Below are 19,569 nucleotides of genomic sequence, written 5' to 3' on the forward strand. Positions count from 1 at the left end.
GAAATTTCGCATTAGAAAGTAACGTAATCGTCAACAATTTTTTATTTAATTTCAGCTGCAGAAAAAACGCAAATGATGTAACTAATCTAACTGATTTATGGAACAATTCCCAGATGGTATCAGAGTGTTCCAATTGAGTTTCATCTGAGTTCCAGTTGGAAAGTTAAGATTTTCACAAAGGGGCAGTAGATTGCGAGGCATACAGAGAACGGTATAACAATGCGGTGTAAGAAGATTTGAAACAAGCTTCGCTTTAGTTTGAGAGGATTAAAACGAAGAGCGGTATCTCAACTTGAGTATGACGTCGTAGCAGTCGCAGCCAACGTTACTTGTCGCAGCTACAAGGTCTACCCGAAACCGAAACAAATGAACACCTTTATAATTTGGCCTAAATGTAAACCATTTTAGCCTATATTTAATAATTACGGTAGAAAAAAATTTTATTGTTATTAACAAAAAGCACTTTTAGAACTTTAATATTGGTCACATTAGCGACGTCCAGGATTAAGGCATAGCCAGCATTGCTAAGGATGGCTGGCCACAGTGGGCCATCTCGCGCGGAAATTTTTGGCGGCTAGAAGGCTGAGAAGACTGAAAGGCTGCGCAGGTTCGCCGCTTATACGGCTGTGTAAATATCATTGCCCAGCTGAAAATGCTGCCTTGTTGCCCGTATAATTCTTGTCCCATGCTCTACTGCATTTAGTAACTGAAGGCTGAAATACTGTCTGCATTGTCCGGTTTATTGCCAGTTATTCGTTAGACCGAAGAGTCGACAGAAACGCTTAGTGCATTGCTGTTGCTGAACGATGACATATCTGTCTCTTCCTTGAATCTTGCCGTGGGACTTCCAGCAAAAATGACTACAAATATGCTTGCTTTTCGAAACGAAGTCAAGGCCACAGCTGTGCAGCTTGTGAAAAACCTCGAATGCCCGATATGGTGAGCAAGTTGCCTTTTTGCATGTCGGGACTATGCGAAAGCGAACTCAAATCTTCAATAGAAGTAAATATGTAATGAGGGTTTTGGTTAGCACTTGGTTTTAGAAGCACTGTTCAGGAGTAGAGTTCTGTGACCGAATAATGTAAGTTGCATGTGACCTTTGAAGCACTTTGCTAACCGACAGGGTCATAATGCTAGACGCGCATAAGAATAGCAAAAGTACAAGTACGTAGTTAACTGGGCAGAAAATAGCTTGAAACAGTCATAATCTTCAAAACGTTTCCGGTGAATACATGCGGTGTCTGGCGCAATCACATTTCTATTGTATCATATTAAAATGACAAGTAACTGCGAAAAACACGCTCTAGTTTTGCATTTACATAAGCGTACACATTTCTTTTCTTGACGTATTTTTGCCCGCATTCAAAGCGTATGCAAAACCTTTGTCAAAAGTTTGGAGCCCAAGATGGGGTTTGCTTCTAACCCCTGTTGTGCGGTTCCTTTTGCATTCGTGAACCCTTGCCAGTTGGAGGGGCAGGCCAAGAACTCTTACTTCTCGAGGTTTATACCGCTTGGCGTAAATTACAAGTAAATGACAAGCAAACCTCATGGGCTCTAAATTTTTGACGAAGAGTGTACCTGATCTCACTGTATAAGTAGTTTGAAGAGTCATAGTTGGGCAGGTCACATTCTGCATCTCACTTGACTTCAACTTGCACCAAGCTGCTCTGCATTCTATTCTTAACTCTCACTTGATTAATATAATGCTTCTGGGATTAGTAATATCATGTCCCAACTGCATACTTAAATGCAGTGTTCAATTAGCAGTGTTACTTTTTTTTGCTCGGGCTACCAGGCTTTCCATCAGAAGTAGACTAATCAGAGCGGACTCTTTTTATGCACAGTAGCACTACTGCTGGCAGTCGGAGGAGTGACCATAGTTGTATACAACTCAAGAAAAAAGAGGCAGATGCTTCTCAAAAGGGCCCTTAAAAGCCAATGGTGGAGACTGATTTGCATGACCACGCAGATAACCCGACTAAGGCATGGTGAGCCTCCTCTCATCTGCCACACCCTGCGTTGGTTCTGCTGGCAGGTCCAAGGAGATTATTTGCAAGAATCAGTCAAAGCCATTGGCTGCAGGGGCATTCGTTGAATGGCAGAGGCCACTTTTTTATTGAGTTGTGTCCGATTGTATTAACGTTCTCGCAGAACTGAAGTAGAACTTTGCTGAGAAAAAAAAAATTGAAAGGTTAAGCCTTAGTTTTGTAAAGACGCCTGGTAGTGTGTGATTTATGACATTTGTCACTTTAACAGCATTGCAAGTCTTAAAATGCATTCTTTTCTCTTTTTTTTTTACCTCAGCTCTTTCATCCTGTATTTCAGTGGTGTTACCTCTTTGCTGTTTTTTTGACAGCAGGCAGGTTCATGTCATTGAAAAGCCGCATAACTTATTGGCAAACATTTCAGCAAGAAGGTTTGTTTTCATCCTGACTGATGTCAAATCGTTTTGCTGGAATGTTAGTCAGCAGACTCAGACCTTCTATGCTGCTAACATTTGAGTTAGTACCTTAAGGAACATAGACCATTTTCTTACTGTTCTTTACCACATTAATTATTTGCAATACTTTGGGCATCTTTGATAAGGCAGACAAAGTGTTATGGCAAAATACTTGCTATTCATTTCAATTTTCTGGTTTCAAATTTTAACTAATAGTTTTTTATGGACCCTGTTAATTGCTGTAGTTCTATGCCTTTTATGTGAATTTACGCCATCACAGAATGACTTGTTTATGCTTGCAATGACTTTCATCAGGAGGCAGTACAGACAGCAGGAACATCCGTCATGAAGTTCTGTTGAAATAATTTTCGAAAGGGGTATTTAAAGATCATAGTATCATATGCCACTTGTGCTGCCTGTCGGGTCACTACTGAAGGCCCCTCTAGCTGCAGCCATTGAAATCTTAAGTGCACTACTTTTCCTAGCTTCCCTCTACCACAACAAGCATGGCAAACAGATCTGCAGTTTTTTATTTGGTGCATCGCAAGCAGTTTTCGGAAATGTGACAGTGCTCACAAGTGATGCGACGTTGCGGCTGCAGCCTACATTGTATGTGAATGACTGCATTTAATGATGTACCCAGCTGCGCAAATTACTTAACCGCACATAGCAAAGACAAATGCCCTTTGGGAACTTAAAGTGACCAGATACTTGTAATGCCCTGAAAAAAAGACTACACGAAGAAAGTTGACATGGCAGGACGAGTGCATTACAAGATTCAAGCCAACTGGCCCGACAACAACTCTTGCTGACCAGATACATTTAGGTTCTTTGTTAAGATAGAGGCAGCCAATTCCACTATAGGGGAGGGGCAGTTTGTACTGTGATGTTTTGTTTTTGAAGACATTGTCACATGCTTTCTAGCAGTCAGCCTTTTGACCGAAGCGCCTCTGTGCATGGGGCCACTTACTGCTTCGCTCTGCATCCTTCAATACTTTTTTTTCCCGCATCGACATTCTTTAAGGCTCATTTTAATTGAGAGTGGACATCCTTTTGCATATCCAGACAGCACCTTGCTGTGTTCTCTATCTTGTAGGCCATAAATGGGGATACGGGACTCAAACCATTTAATGTTTATAGTGGCATAAATAGAAAAGTAGAAATATACATTACCACAAAGAAAATAAATTTGGTACAAATGTTTCATTCATGGTAAACAGCCACGCTGCACTTATACCAGTGCCCTTATTTGGAGGGAAGAGCCCAAAACTTGGAAGTGCTTTCTGTGGAAGATTTTGTAAACCTATGGTCAGCTATGCACCAGCTCTTCCTCGTTATTATTGAAGGCTTACATTAGCATAATGTACAATTATAATCTTACTCCACACTACATAGGCTTTAAAACAACAATATATGCTCTGATACTGAAGGAAGAACTACCAAACGTGGCCCGTGAACATGAGCTCATGAGCTTGCCAACAAGTGGGGCAGCCAGCAACCTGCGTAAGGCACATAAATATTCTGGTGCATTTGTATTGTTTTGAGAAATATGAAGTACTTACTTTGTCACCTTCCATGAAGATTTAAAATGGCAAACAAGGAAGCAAACATGCTTCATTGTCATCTTGCCCTTTAATTTAATTGGCTTATAAATGTTTTGATCTGGCCTTATTTCCCTACATTGTGTTTCAGGTTTTTGTATGCCTTACAAACATTTCTACTGCTCTTTGAGCTTAAAATCTACTGCACTGAAGAGCTGCTTTTATTATAATTTTGGTTGTCATATTTTGATAAAATGTTCTTGCCTTCCAGCTTGGAGCTGCTCTATGACCCATTGTCAACAAGCTGTCATCATAGATTCTGCAGGTATGTGTCACAAAGAAAAGTCCAGCTGTACTAAAGGCAGTGACAGAATTGACTTTTCTCTTTTTTTGCTTTCTCATTAGGTTGTGCTTGGAGAAAACCCTTCAAGACAAGTACAAGATTCCATGTCCCCTCTGCAAAGCTGTTGTCACAAAGAGGTTAGTCTGTTGGGTGGGCTTCATTGTCATCTCTTGCCTCGCTGTTTTGATAATAGGTATTTTGTGTCATTTTCAGTCTATGCCACTTAGTAGTGGTATACTATTTGCCCAGTGTGGGCTCACTACTATATAGGGCTTGCATGAAAGTTCGATTTCAGCATGCTCTCAGTAGCAACCTTTTTTCAGGTCCAGAATGTTGGGTTTAAGAGGTTGCTAATAAGTGATTTTTGGCCAGTTTTTGAGCATTTTTGTCAGACATTTTGTAGTAAATGTGGAGGAAAATGTGGAGGAAATGCCTTTGACGGCATTTGAGCTTTCATGCAACTTGGATAAAGGACAGAAAATGAACCATACGCTAATTGGTGCTAATTGCAATAGACCAATTTCACTCAATTTATTGGTGCTGTCAAATTTTGTCAGCTTTTGAATATGGGCACATTAACATTAGCTAATGTAAAATGTAGACAATTTTTTTCTTTGATTCTTTCATAAATAAGGCATTAAGGGTATGATTGCTGTTTATTTTGCCAGATATGTTTGTATTTCACTCTCACTTTTTCTTTATGTTAGCGGAGATTTTTGGGTCTGTGATCTGCAACTGGATATCATAGGCAGAGTTCGCATAAAACAAGAAAGCATACAGTTTTGTGCACATTGTTGTTTGTTGGCTTCTATGTCTTTTTTTACACTGAGCATGCTTTCTACTTTCTATTTCCACTTATCTTTTTTCAGAACATGTTGCTGCTTGTGGAGGATGCAAACTTCCTCGCTAGAAGTAAACAGTCTTTCATAACTACACATTATTCTGGTGCTTATTTGATCATGTTTTTTTTTGTGAGGTCTTTGGCTGGCTGCATTTATTGCTTCTTACTACATTTGGTGCAGCAGTCAACATTAGCACCATTGACTTTACTCGTACATCGGCATGCCCTGGCATAGTGGTGCAGTTGTTAAGGCACTTGTGACTTGACTGTTGTGCCCAAGGATGCGGGATCGAACCCCGATCTTGGCGACCGCTTTTCGATGGAGGCGAAAAGCAAGGCGCCCGTGTGCTGTGCGATGTCAGTGTACGTTAAAAAACGCCAGGTGGTCGAAATTTTGCAAATCCCTCAACTACGACATCTCTCACAGCCTGAGTCGCTTTGGGACGTGAAACCCTCATAAACCGACCGACCATATATCAGCTAGTGATAGCCTGTGTTTTCGTGTTTGGTGCATGGTAGCCTCAGTTGCTTATGCGCCATAAAACACAACACAACGCATTCATCACCGAGTGAGGGCACACAGTGTGAAATGGGTGTTTGGCACTTAGTGTTAGTAGTGTAAGTCTAATCTATGTGTAGTGCGTAATTATGACATGTAGATTTTTTTGAGCAAGATAGCAAGCTTATCCTGCTTTTCACGTACAGCTTATCCAAGCTCTTTTTACATAATGTGGGTAAAATATGCGATATTGTCACTTGTGTTGTGTAATGTGAGTACTTGAAAATAATCACTAGGATGCTAACTTGCAAATTCTTAATTGAAAAAGAAATATGGCTGGTTAATTGTGAATTTGATAAGCTGTCGTAGGGATCTCAGTTTGCTATTTGCTTTGGCTGTTGTTGGCCTTTTGCATGTGTTGAGTGGAGCATGTGCTGACAGCAAATGCATTAACACAGGTAAAATTTAGTGTTGTATTGTTGTCGTTTCATTGGTTTGCTTTTACTGCAAGAGTGGTACTAGTGACACTTAATAAAAATGCTGCTGAGGCCTATACGGGGTCTTGGAGAGTAAATAATCCAACCTTTAGAGGTAGCAAGTCATCTCCGCAGAGCACCCCTGCACCCCCTAGCCAGGGACCACCCTCGGTCGACCTCACCGTGCCAACTTCACCTTGCAGAAAAAATTCTGCTCCACATGTGTAACGTGTGTAACTGCAGCCTAGAGTTAAAACATCAATATAGCCATTGAGGGTAAATCCAAGTGCTGCCACAGCATTGCTGCATTAGATTTTAAGTTTGTGCTTTCACTTTTTCGACTGCATAGTATATCGCACAGTCAATGGGCTGATACTTCTTGCCTCCTTCATCTTCTTTTCCTTATTTGTACACTGATTACATTGATTTACCCTGAATGTTATCTTTTGAAGAACTTTTCACTGCAAAAAGTGGTTGCAGTTACCGTTTTCTTTTGTTCACTTTTAGCTGAGGGTGAGGGTCATTTGGTACTCTGGTGAAGCATGCGCCCTACTATTGTTGCAGGAGCCTGACTCAGAGTGACCTCATTGTCAAATTGGTCGAAAAGGTCAAGGAGCTGGCAAGTGCCGTCAAGAGTGACACTGGCCTGGATGGTGAGGGGCATCGGTTTCTTCTGTTTATTTGACGAGTGGGTCAATGCTGTGACAAACATGTTACGTTCCAGTATCTGTATGAAGGAATAGGCAAACTTAGAAACCTTTCCTATGTTTTGAATTCTGCAGCAAAAACTATCATAAGATACGTGTGGCCATATATAGCCCTGCATTCTACCCTGAAATCTACAGCATCAACTGTGAGACCTTAATTACACATTGAAACGAATTGATTAATTTCAGTCACTGACTTGAATTCAATGTAAACTGCCTGCAGTCATTGACCGGTGGCAAAGAAAAAAAGGAGAAATTCTGATGTCCTAAGTTGATTCTTTTAGAACTCGGCACAATGGGAAGTCTACCAAGAGTTTCGCATTGCTCATTTTACCCGAGAATTCATCTTAGCCAAGTTCATCCTAATGGGAGTCTATTGTAGTATGTTAGGTTCTCTGTGAGTTGTTAGAAGATGACTATAACGTGAAGGAGCTAAATTTCACTTCATGCGATTGTTTTTCTGCAATCATTGAGTATAGTTCAGAGCAAAAGTGAGAGGTAAGGAGTAATATTGGTTAACCAAGGAGGCAATTCTGATGGCCACATACTCAGGCAAGATATAAAGGGAGTGAGCAATGGTGTAAACTGTTGCATCCTGTCTCTCTAGTCCAATGCTCACAGCGACCGAAGTTACACATTGCAGGCCTTCATGGCTAGAGCCTGCCATCCAGTGACTTTTCTTCATCAGTAAGCGACCATCAAGGTGGTCATGCTCATAGCACTTCTATTTCTTCACTAAAATAAGGGCACATAAAAAGCATATTCTCAGTTATTTTTTTTGCACAGACAGCTATCAGTCATACCAGTGAGAAAAAGTCATTTTTGGGCCTGCTATTGCACATCATTGATTTAATTTAATATGCAGTTTAAAAAACCCATAGAAGCAAAATTGTTAGTGTAAAGCGAACAAGCTTGTGGTTTGTGGGTATACTTGATATAGCAGCAGGTTGCGTAGGCACTCCTAATAATCTGCAAGTATATCTAGCACATTGTTTTCATTCAATGCCACTTGCTTTTATGAGTGTAGAAAGTTCAGCATCTCCACTGCTGTCTTCTGAGTGCTTGCTAACAAACTTCATGATTTCCTCTCCTTAGAATATATCCATTGTGTTTGTGCTTCATCAGCACCTGCAGAACGGCTGATTTGCTTGGACGCAGTGGGAAAGTTCTGAGGAACGAAACAAGGCTTGAAACTTTGATGTCAGCACCATTATTCTCTGCGGCTTCACTGGGCACAGCTTCATAAAAACAAAATGTGACGTCTTAATGCATGTGTTTCCACTGTTCAGTACTTTTTGACGAGCCTACCTTTGCTTAACTTATTAATGTAGTGCTTAATTGTTGCCAGAACCTTTGCATTGACTTTGTAGTACAATGCAGGAGAGTGCAAGAGGTTATTTTTAATCAGAATAGAGAATAACTACTAAACTTACAATCATTAAAACATTTTTATAAGAGTGTGTGTGTGTGTGTATTATGTTATGTTAGACACTACTGTTGCTATTACAGTGAAATCTCGTTATATGAACATCGCATTAACGAATTTTTTAAGAATCCCCAGCAGATTTCCTATGTTTTTAATGTAAAACTATTTCAGAATTACGAATTTCAGTATAGCGTATATTTCAGAATAATGTACATATTTTATTTTTTTCTTCTTAATCTAGGAACATCAGTATTACGAATTCGTATAAAATTAATAGTGTCGCAGCTCGCAACTCTGGCGTTTCTGTGTGTATGGTCTGTGGGTTGTAGCTATCATCATCAGCATATCTAGTGCCAGCTCCTAATGCCACCACAAAGCTGTGGTTTAATATGCAGTAGCCAGCAGGCCTAGCCGCCTGCCTTTCTTCTTCCTGTGTTGCATGTCGTTCGCTGGTCGGTCATTCATGCCATTTGCGCGTGCAAGATTTTTTTTTTTTTTTTTTTTTTCTTTTTCGGTTCATCTTGTTGCGAAGTTTATGCGGGATCTGACAATGATTGCAGCCAGCGAAAAGCCAAGAAGATAGGAAAGCAGCTTTCACTGCAAGAAATCGACGCAGGGAAAAAGCGAATCAGCTTCTGCAGACAGCTAACATTGCCCCATCGACCTTCGTAATCATTTTGAAAGACAGAGACAAGATTTTGAAAATTTCAGGGAGCACTGAAGATGAGGTCATATCGAACTCTGATTTTTTTTGCACATGGACAAAGTTCGTACTTTCATCGCTTGGTGCAATCATGCACCCGATGATGTGTTATGCAAAGTAGAAGGTTTATGTGCTGTAGTGCGTGGTCGTGTTTGCTGCATGTGGCAGAAGGAAATAACTGATTTCTTCAAATAAATGAGCTTTGAAGTTAGTGCAACATTTCATTTGAGGTTTTGCTTGTCTACACACGTGCCTACTGCCAAGGTGTGTCATTTTCATACCTAGGTTTGACCACTGGCTTATAATCGCAGATTTTATATTATAAAGGTATTTCAAAATAACAAACGATTTTTTGCTGTCCCGCAGGATTTGTTATATCGGGATTTGACTGTAACAGGCATTTACACTGTTCACTGAGAAATATTATCTCTCTCTTTTGTGTATGTGCTGGGACTCACAAAATTTAGAGATTTGTAGTTAAGTAAACAGTGACTGAAGCCGTAGTGCCACACTTACTCTCCTTATCTGTCTGCAGTTGTGTCGCCCAGGAACCAAAAATGCCCAGCAGCTTCATCACGGGAGCAGCGTTCAAGCCGCTTATGTGCTATGGAGGAGACGCCGAAAAGTTCACTTTCTTCGGTAAGTTTTAATTACGGGAATGCTAATTCTTGAAATTTCATTTATGAATTGGATATGTTATTCTGAAGATCAGTACAGTAAGACCTCGCGCTTTTCAAGAACCAAGAAAAAAGTCAGAATCATCGAATGCACCTAAGGATTGCTGAAAACTGTTTGCATCACAGTCATTTTATCTAAGTGCATGAGCGAGAGGTTGTGGCAGCAATGAAACAGTGTCTCTCGAGCCGCATCTGGCAGCCTGGCAGCGCATTGCTCAAGGCATAAGTGTGTCCTCCTGTTCAACAGAACATCGATCCTTCTATGATCAAGGAACCAGGCCACACTGGAGTTGTGGGAGGCCTTTTCAGTGGCTTTTTTTCGTAGATGAAGGTGGTTATGTGAGCTCTCTTTCAGTTGCGTTGACAGGAAAGAAACGGTGTTTCTATCAGAACATAAAGGCAGGGTGAGGTGATGCCTGTCATATGCTTGTGAAGGGGTTTTTCGCTTTTGTTTTCTTGGTTGTTTTTTTCCTTCACCCGCATTGCTCTTATTGAAGATGAAATGAAGCTTAGTTTTAAGTTTGTGCTTGTGTTATTTCTTCTGTATATTTTAGTGCACCTGTAAATTATGATTATTTAGCATTTCCTCCTATCCCTTGAAGCCCGAATCGAGGTTTTACTATCCATGCTGCAATTCATGGATTTCATTTTGTCGCTTATTTTATTTTAACCACATTACAGCTTGTGCATGTTAAATAATTTATTTTTTTTATGGTTGAGACAGCCTAGTTTTAATATTGGTTTCTAAAGGCGTGCACTGTTTTGCTAGGACTTCTTCTAAGACACCATTCTGAAAAAAAAAAAAAAAAAAGAAAAAGAAAAAGAACAGTGCCTATTCACAGGTATGCTGCCCTTGTGCCAAACTGTGCCAAACGACAAAAGCTGCGCCACCGTGATAAAAATTGGGAAAATTGCACCAAACTTTTCCAAACTCACTGCTTTCGTACTGGGCGGCACCGTGCACTCGCAGTTCAGGGAGACATAGCCCTGATTGTCTTGTCATTCACTTATGAACATGATTGTTTTGCGGCAATACAGGCTTACATAGCGTAGTTTTATGTCATTATGCTTGCCACCATTGGTCCGGTGATATTTTGTGCACGTTTGGAGCCGCTTCGCAAAGAATCAGCGCTTTGCAAAGAAAAGTGGAAAGCCACTGTGCTTGCAAGTGTATGCAATATACCATATTTATTCAGTTTTAACTAAGCAGTCCTTCTTTTCACGATCGCGATGCAAAAGTGAGAGGAGGTGCTGCTTAAATTTGGAAAGTTTGAAATACCCTTCCCCCCCCCCCCCCCCTCCTCGTTTTGGTGGTGATTTGACGATACGGGCATGAGAAGTAACATCTTATTTGGAAAACGTCTTCGGCAAACGTTATTACAATTCGCTTCAACTTCATACTGTGGCAGCTTTTTCGAACTTATTCTGACTTCCGTTGCGGCTGTTAAACTGCTGACAGCAAACGAAGCAACGTGGACCCGCAATAGTACCTGCAAAAGTATGGTATGGGTTATTCAAGTAATCTGTTTGCAATATGCTTACCATGGTGGTTCAGTGGTTGGGTGCTTGATTGCTCATCTTGTGACAACAGGCACGATCCTGGCAATGGTGGCTGCTTTTTAATTTGTGCAATTGTTTCTCTTGAAAGGATGGAGACACCAAATTTGTGGTTTGCAGGTTCGCAGGTGTTTTAGATGTTCATGATTCCAGGAAACATGGCACATGCTCAGAATTGATATGCTCCTAGTGAATAAGTTATAATCGCAATATTTTTGTGAACAATTTTCGGTTTCGGTTTTTGGGCGCAAGTTGGACAGGGGCGTCACTGCGTAGAAAGGAAGCTTGGCAACTTGGCCTGGTCACGTGGGCTCTCAAATCTGTGACACACACACTGCTGCATCATCTGCTCTCTCACACACGTGCTGTCCAAGTGCAGGCAAACAAGCAGTGGCAAAAACTGGCATGGCTAGCTACAGCAGCTCTTATTCCGACAAGACACATCTTCATCCAACTCTAGTGAGGGCATCTACTCCTTTCTTTTTTTATGGCAGCAGCAACACACTGAATGTCACGTTTGTAGCGTTGCTTGACAATGAAAAGCATTTTGCAAATTGCCGGCAAGCTTGGCTAGTTTGGCCGTACGCTGAGAGAAACTAGCAAGCGAGCAACAGCGGACAGCTCATACGACTTGCTTATCCGTGACTTGCTGCTCATCCTATTTCACTTTATTATGCGATAACATCAATGACATTACTAGAAGTTTGGTCGAATTTCCTACGCAGTGATGTCAGTGTCATTCGTGCTAGCAATAGGACTTGATCATGAGAGCGAGTATTTGGGCACTCTTTTCAAGCAAATTAAAATCTGTTTCAAAGTTCGTTGTGTCCAACAATTGGCTGTGAGTGCCTTTGCATGCAGAGGAAACCTATGGCATGCTTTTTATAGCCTCAAATTTCGGCCTTTCAACTAAGTTTGTTTCATTGAAGCTTTGGAGCATAAAAGAGTGGCAGCCAGATGCACCAGGGCGGAGACGCAGCATGAGCTGGAAGTTTGGCTGTTTCAGTTGTAGCAGCTCAGACGTGGTCCGAAAGGGGGATGGGGGGGATGGCAATCCAGGAGATAACCATTGACCCATTTCTGGAAAGTTTTCGTTTTCCGATCTTCGCATGGCACTAGCAGCTAAGTTTAGCTTTGCGCCGTCTTGTGCTCTTTGTTCTCTTTAGGAGGCATCTCGCTGTTTGGGCACAAACATGCATTCCGTTCTCTTCTGAATATGTGATTCTTTCTTTGCGCTGAAAATGCGAGCTCATTGTTATTGTTACTATGGTGCAGTGCCAGAGACCAGACATGGTATGGTCTCTGGCACTTGTAAAGAGGCTCCTTCATTACTGCATCATACGTGTGATAGAGGCCACGGAAGGCCTTACTATCTTAGAGCAGTTCTGCTTTTATATGCCTGATGTTTGACGTGCAGTACAGCTTGACGGAAATGCAAAAAAGTCATTACCGCGCAGTATTTAGTCAAAGGCTGGTGACTGTTGCCAATATTTTCATCAGCCAAATCCTGCGGTGCTAAACATTTGTTTTGTTTTTTTATTCAAGTTTATTTTTGCAGCCATTCAATGATTCGACCTTCATATTATTTGGACTTTCTTCTCCAGTCTGAAGAGGCCCCACTAAATGCAATTTTAGTCTTTTTGGGCAGCCAGTGCAGTATCGATACCTTTTATTAACGACACGAACAGTCGGGCGCTGGTGGGCGAGTAATTGCATCAGTACTTTCAACACTTATTTTATATCTGCTGTTCTTGTTTGTAGCATTTGAATGAAAAAAAAAAATGACTATGAAATACTAGGTATTTGCATGCAGAGATACATTCATATACTATATCCAGAGATATATCCAAGTTCTCGGGTGCAGTTTTGTGGCTGTAATGACATAATTAATGATATAGCACTCTTTGCAGCACACACTGACTTTTGCAGCATAGTTTGTCAACCGAAGAGGTTCAAAAACTAAAGGGCTCATTCTCCAGAGTGCGTCTCATAGTTTTACCGCTCAAAAGTGCTCCAGAATGGAAATTTAAGTGCTTCAATCTGCTTCTAAATCAATTGCTCCTACACTTCGAGTGCTCCAAGTTTGAAATTTTTGTTTGTTTATGGGGTTTAACGCCCCAAAGCGACTCAGGCTGTGAGAGACAGCGTAGTGGAGCACTCTGGAAACTTGGACCACCTGTGGTCCTTGCACTGACATTGCACAGCACACAAACGAATTGCTTTTCGCTTCCGTCGAAAGGAGGCCGCGACGGCCAGGATTCGATCCTGCGTTCGTGGGCACAGAAGTTGAGCGATCAACCACTGCACCACCGCGGCGGAAGGGAATTTTCGTGCTCCAAGTATTGCTGCGAATTGCCTAAAGGTGTGCACCATGCACCAAATATTTTGTCGGCGGCGGTGGCGTGGGAACCGAAACTGGAAACCTAATACATCCTTGTTTGTAAATGTCACTTGGTTTAAATTCTGGGTTTTATATACAGATGGCTGATAGTACTAGAAAGTTTAAGGGTTGGAAGTGGAAAAGAAATAACAAAACTTTAGCAAATTTTCAACTTTTTTCCAAATCTTCTTTAAACTGTCGACCAATCAGTGCGAAAGAAGCCAAACATTCTAGGCTTGGAATAAGTGACGTGAATTGGTTTATCACTCATCTCTTGCTTAAATAAGTATAGCTTTAATTTTTTGTTTTCTGGAAGAAAAACAACTCAGTGTACTCTCAGGATTTTTTTGTTTTTTTTTAGCAGGGGAACATTTTTTCACTCGATATGTTATGATGGTGTACAAAACAAATTGCCTCGTTTCAGTAACTTGTGATAACCAGGATAAGTGAATGAAATCTGGAATAAAAGATGCAGGCTTTGCTCGAGTGAATTTTTCCATAAATATTTTTTAAAATGCGCACCGAAGCTGTAATAATAGTTTCACCTACGCACATTGAGCGGGTGCAGATCAGATCGGGATTTATTTTTAGAGACACTAGAGGTGTAATTAAACGGCTTTCTTGAAGTGGATAGGAACATGTCCGGGTACGGGGTGCTCGTGCCCGGACTAGCTAGAATTTTTCGCCAGACCCAGGAGCCATATGGTAGCTTTCAAAATTCTAACACATCGTTGACATTGTTCCGTCTTCTTTTGTTTGATTTTCTTTTTGTGTTGCTCCATCGCTTCCCTCAGTGGCTGAATGTATAATGATGATTCTAGGCTTGAGACAGGGGATTGATTGAAATAACTTTATTGTACAACAGATTAGGAGGGGGAAACTCATCACCTTAAATGACAGCTCGGAGCTCTTGGGTCCGGCGGCGTCTTCAGCCAGTTGGATAAGTGCAAGTTGTGGTGTTGGCTCTGATCTGAGCATCGGAGCCTCCCAGGAGGCCTCTGTCCTTTCTTCCTGAGGTGTTTGCTTTATGTTTGGGCATGTCCAGGTCATGCGAACCATGTCTGCTCTGTTTTTGCAACTTTTTCATGTTGTTTTGTATTGTGTTGGGTACCACCTGCTCATGAGCAGAGGGTTGGGGTATGTTTTTGTCTTTAAGAGTCTCCAAATATTTCCTTGCTCTTTGTTTTGTGATCTGTTGGCCGGTGGGTAGACCGCTTGACTTAGTCTGTAGTGCTGTATGACGTCCTTATATCTAAGTAGTCAGTCCCGGCCGCTGTCGCTATCATGGTAAGGGCTCGGGCCTACCCGGAAAGTGAGACCTCGGGCCAGCTCGTGAACCCCTTCATTTCACTGTAGCCGGGAGTGGGCCAGTATTAATGAAGGAAGCAAAAAGTTTTAAACTCAGCTGGACCTGAAAAAAAAAATACGTACTGAACTCTTTTTGTTAAGAAATGCGAGGAAACGCGACGCTCAATTAAAAGGATGAAAGAGCGCTATGGCTATAATTAACTTTCTAAAATATACAAGCTTATTTGTTCAAGCACTGCTGCACATCTGCGCTGATGCAGACAGATGCAGACGTTTCTTTTAGATTTTTAAAAGCTAAGCACCCTTCTTACCTAGGGCATAGTAGTCATGAAAAAAAAAAAGAAAAAAAAAAGACGAGTGCTTAGAATTAAGTAAATATGGTACTTGTTTTTCTAGTGCACGCAGCAGGGTCATAGCAAATGCACAAGCATCGTCGAAATCTGCTAGTGACCACTATCAGTGCGGTGCCTCCTCCTCTAAAGCCAAAAACTACTGGTCAAATATTTAGGGGATCCCCCAAGGTGGAGTAGATTTGTAATAAGGGAGTAATTACTCTTTGCATCCACCCAAGCGCAGCCATACGGCTACAAAGGAAAGCTATACAGCTTTCTCAGAAACTTCGTAGTTAAAGAAAAATTCGTCCTGGTCCGGGAATCGAACCCGGCACCACCGCCTTTCCGGGGCAGTCGCTGTACCGACTGAGCTAACCAGGACGGTCAGCAGAGCAGACGGTAGGGCGAGAGCGAATTGATCTATAACTTGAAGTGGGAATGTTGTTGGTCAAATATTTAGGGGAATCCCCCAAGGTGGAGTAATTTGTAATAAGGGAGTAATTACTCATTAACTACGAAGTTTCTGAGAAAGCTGTATAGCTCTCCTGTGTAGCCGTATGGCTGCGCTTGGGTGGATGCAATGAGTAATTACTCCCTTATTACAAATCTACTCCACCTTGGGGGATTCCCCTAAATATTTAACCAGCAACATTCCCACTTCGAGTTATAGATCAATTCGCTCTCGCCCTACCGTCTGCTCTGCTGACCGTCCTGGTTACCTCAGTCGGTAGAGCGACTGCCCCGGAAAGGCGGTGGTGCCGGGTTCGATTCCCGGATCAGGACGAATTTTTCTTTAACTACGAAGTTTCTGAGAAAGCTGTATAGCTTTCCTTTGTAGCCGTATGGCTGCGCTTGGGTGGATGCAGTGAGTAATTACTCCCTTATGCCAAAAACTACTGTGAAACAACAGCAGCACTAGCACATTCTTCAGTCTAGGCTTCCTGTATGGCTGGCATTTGTATTTGCATTGAAATTTGACGCGCAGGATGGGACTTTTGCTGACCTTTGAAGCATCCTAGTGGTCACACCGCAAGAAGATTCAGTGCCATTACCACGCCAAACTGTCATCATTTGTAAGCGTCATAACTTTTTGATCTGTCATGCACTGGTCATACCGCAAAGGCTTGTTTTGCAGCAGCATTTTACCGGTTCTGTTTTGCTCGAGGATGTGTGCAAACTTTGATTACCACTTGCTTTGGTTACCACTTGAGGTTTGCTTAGAATTTCACAACACCTCTGATTATTTTTTTTCCCCATTTTTCGTTCAGGGCTCCTGTCTACCAAACAAAAGAGCATTCTCCGTGCACGTCGGTAAGTCTCTTGTACTGTACGGACTCTTCTGGCGTACTGCGTAATGCTGGTGCGTTACCTTCTCCGCTACATTAATGCCACATACACACTAGACATTTGCTGCTGTTTCAGCAGTAGTTATTCAAAAGGTGTCAGTCTCAAACCTCAGCGAACTAAAATATGGTGTGCTTTTGCTGTGGTAAGCAGTAAGCCACTAATTACCCTAATTACCATTGTGGTAAGAACAGTGGCAGTATTCAAAGGAAGCAAATTCAGTGCTAGCGAATGACTTGTTTTTCTCTCTTTTCTTTTTCCTTAGCCTATGAAAAGTACTGTTTGTTTTTTCTGTTACTTTGGGAAGGTATAGTTTTCAAAAAGACACTCATTTGATGAGGGAAACAACATTTATACATTTGTCATCAAACAACAAATGAGCACTGATTGTACTGTGTGTTAATTCTCCAATCGGACACTGTTTCTGTTTAAAACACCGAGTTAAATGCGTGAGGCTTTTTCACAGCATTCAGGGAGGCTGCTGCTTTGAAAGCAAATCATGGTGCAAAGTTCCAGTGTTTGCTTTTTGTATACTGGGACACCCATTCGGTAGTCATTTGTACCCCGCATAATAACACTACTGTATTTTAATAAACTTCTATTAAATGACATAAACGCAACTTTATTGCTTGCTGTCAGTATCATCTTTTCTTTCTTTTTTTTTTTTTTAGTGACTGCTTGCATACTGTCACAGGACAAAAACATCTAATTTGTAATTGATGGCAGTGATGATGAGAACAGCACCACCTAAGAAATGTGTAGATATAGCTTCAGTATAATCTTGTTGAGGCGGTATTTATGGGAATTGGAAATAAAAACGTATCATTCAAAACAGGCCCAAAAGGCCGCAAATGATACATACTAGGCACAGAACTTGCTTTTATTGCTGCTCTTGGAAATTATTCATCACTCTGCATTGAACCTTTTGTTTATCCATGTCCAAACGCAAACTTTTTTTGGAACTAGTAAAAACGAATCTGTTTCATCATTAAGCTCTGTGCCTGTGACAAAGCCGAGAAGAGCGTTTAGAGCTTTGAGCGCAGCGTCAATAGTTACTGGTTGACGATTGCCGCTGAAATCCCCCATGTCTCTCTGTCATCGTCATTGTTGCTCTCGCCTTCAGTGGTAATATCTTTTATAACGTCTTGGACAGGGCGCAATTCGCATATCACCATGTGGTCATCCGCTGATACAAACTGCCCACTGTAGGATTCTCTACGAGGCTGCGACTTTGCTCTCAGAGCCAAATGCCACCCGCTAGCTCGGACCACACTGGTGGCCCCAATGAGCATTGGTGGATGCGTTCACCCCCTTTGCTCGTCCCGGTCCGCTCTCGCTCCTCGGTGCACGCGCACTCACCCACTCACTGCCGTCTACCATCACCACACCCAGCCATGCCGGTAGGAGAGAAGGAAACCCTTGCGGCGTCGCCGCGGGAGCCTGGGGGGATGGGAGGGTGGCCAGTGTGCCCTCTCCTCGCGGTCCTCCCCAAGAGCGCACGTAATCACGCGTGTTAACTATGCGCGGCCCTTTATAATGGGTGCAGGGGATTATGAATCCCCACATCCCTGCCCAGCGCTTCGCCGCCGGTGTCTGTGTCTGCGTTTCTTCTTCGTTCTTCGTGTTTCATCTCAGTCTCAGTGCGGTTCTTTAGGAGCAGACAAGAGGGGGGGGGGGGGAGGCTGGCCACGTGATCTGGAGAGGAGAGGCCGCGCGCTTCTTTCTCGCTGCTGCGGCGGAGCCAGGAGGGGAAGTGCAAGAGAGAGCCGGTGATGTTGTATGCCTTCCCACACCACGCTGAGGTAACCGTTGCTTTAGATGTAAAGCTCAGCGCAGCCATGCTCATTGCCCAATATACTGTTGGACGCACAGAAAAACTCACTTTTTGAAACAGCTTGCCATGGTTTCCAATTTTACGCGGTACCATGACATCACCAGAAAACGTATGGCGCCAAGAGGGTACACCGTCAAGCTCGTATCTTTCGTGTTGATCTTGGCCAAAATGCGGCAGACCAACAAGGTCATGAAGTGAGACTTAAGTTTTTTGATAATTCCGGTGTGTAGGGGCTGCAAGTGACTGGCAAAGTTAGGCGGCAGGAAGACCACCTTTACGTTGTGCAGCCACAAAATACGAAAAGGGTGCATGTGGCACAGTTCTCGAGAAACGGAAGAATTTTTCTTTTGTTGGCACGCATTTTGTCATTCAAAATGATGAACTCTATGGAAAAGGCAAAGCCTTCTTATTCGCCTTGTAAATGGCAGGAAGGCAAGCATTACGCGAGAGGCTGCATGGCTTCTAGAACTTTCCAGTCACAGTGAATTGAAGTTTCTGAGTCTTATCTGCGTTGCAGCACAACAATACAGTCCTTTCCTTGCCTTTTTTTCCTTGTCTTTCCTATCATACTGAGACTCCTTTAGGGCTTAAGACTGATGGATAACACAGCTTTATCTATTCAACACGTCTCTTTTCTGGTACTGAGAAATCAGCGCCAGCAAAGTCGAAAGCCATTTAGAAGCCATTTCTGGGTGTGCACACTTCACTTTGCTGGAAACAGTCTTGCGTGACAGCCCATGCTGCATCTTGAAATAGTGTAGCCACCTGGTCAGTGCTTGAAGACGTCGATGCCCAAAGACAGTGCTATCTCATCCACTTTCATGCAGACAACTGTCCGTTGGCGCTCACGCCACGCCTTGTTTAAAGCACAGGATGAAATCTGCGGCAGGCTTCACTTTAACAATGTATTATGTGTGACTATATACTGACATACCCCACCCCCAGCCCCATTCCCTTCGTCCACTGTGACTAAAAATATCAGTGTTGAGAATTTTGCGTCCAAAACAAGCAAAAGACGTGACAATGCCTCAATTAGCAGGTAATGTGCCTTGAAACGGTGATTCATCATAAATAAGATAGAAGTGGCGTCTCTCATGGCCTCAGTCGCTTCGGGACGTTAAACCCCACAAACCAAACCATTCGTATGTATACTAAAACATG

At 42.3% G+C, this 19,569-nt stretch overlaps 1 protein-coding gene across 1 annotated transcript in view; it reads left to right on the top strand.

The window, feature by feature from the left end:
- The first annotated feature begins 557 nt into the window (after positions 1-557).
- LOC146199341 (uncharacterized) overlaps positions 558-19,569 on the top strand; it is a 49,166-nt gene continuing 30,154 nt past the window's right edge. The window contains exons 1-6 of the mRNA XM_084594802.1: positions 558-939; positions 4,253-4,306; positions 4,387-4,461; positions 6,705-6,793; positions 9,512-9,615; positions 16,499-16,541. Coding sequence (XP_084450928.1) covers positions 857-939; positions 4,253-4,306; positions 4,387-4,461; positions 6,705-6,793; positions 9,512-9,615; positions 16,499-16,541 — 448 coding nt within the window. The 5' untranslated portion in view covers positions 558-856. The remainder of the gene's footprint in view (positions 940-4,252; positions 4,307-4,386; positions 4,462-6,704; positions 6,794-9,511; positions 9,616-16,498; positions 16,542-19,569) is intronic.

The sequence above is a fragment of the Amblyomma maculatum genome, chromosome 2, assembly GCF_055883805.1.
Source record: "Amblyomma maculatum isolate TAMU_Amacu chromosome 2, ASM5588380v1, whole genome shotgun sequence".
NCBI classification, from domain to species: domain Eukaryota; kingdom Metazoa; phylum Arthropoda; class Arachnida; order Ixodida; family Ixodidae; genus Amblyomma; species Amblyomma maculatum.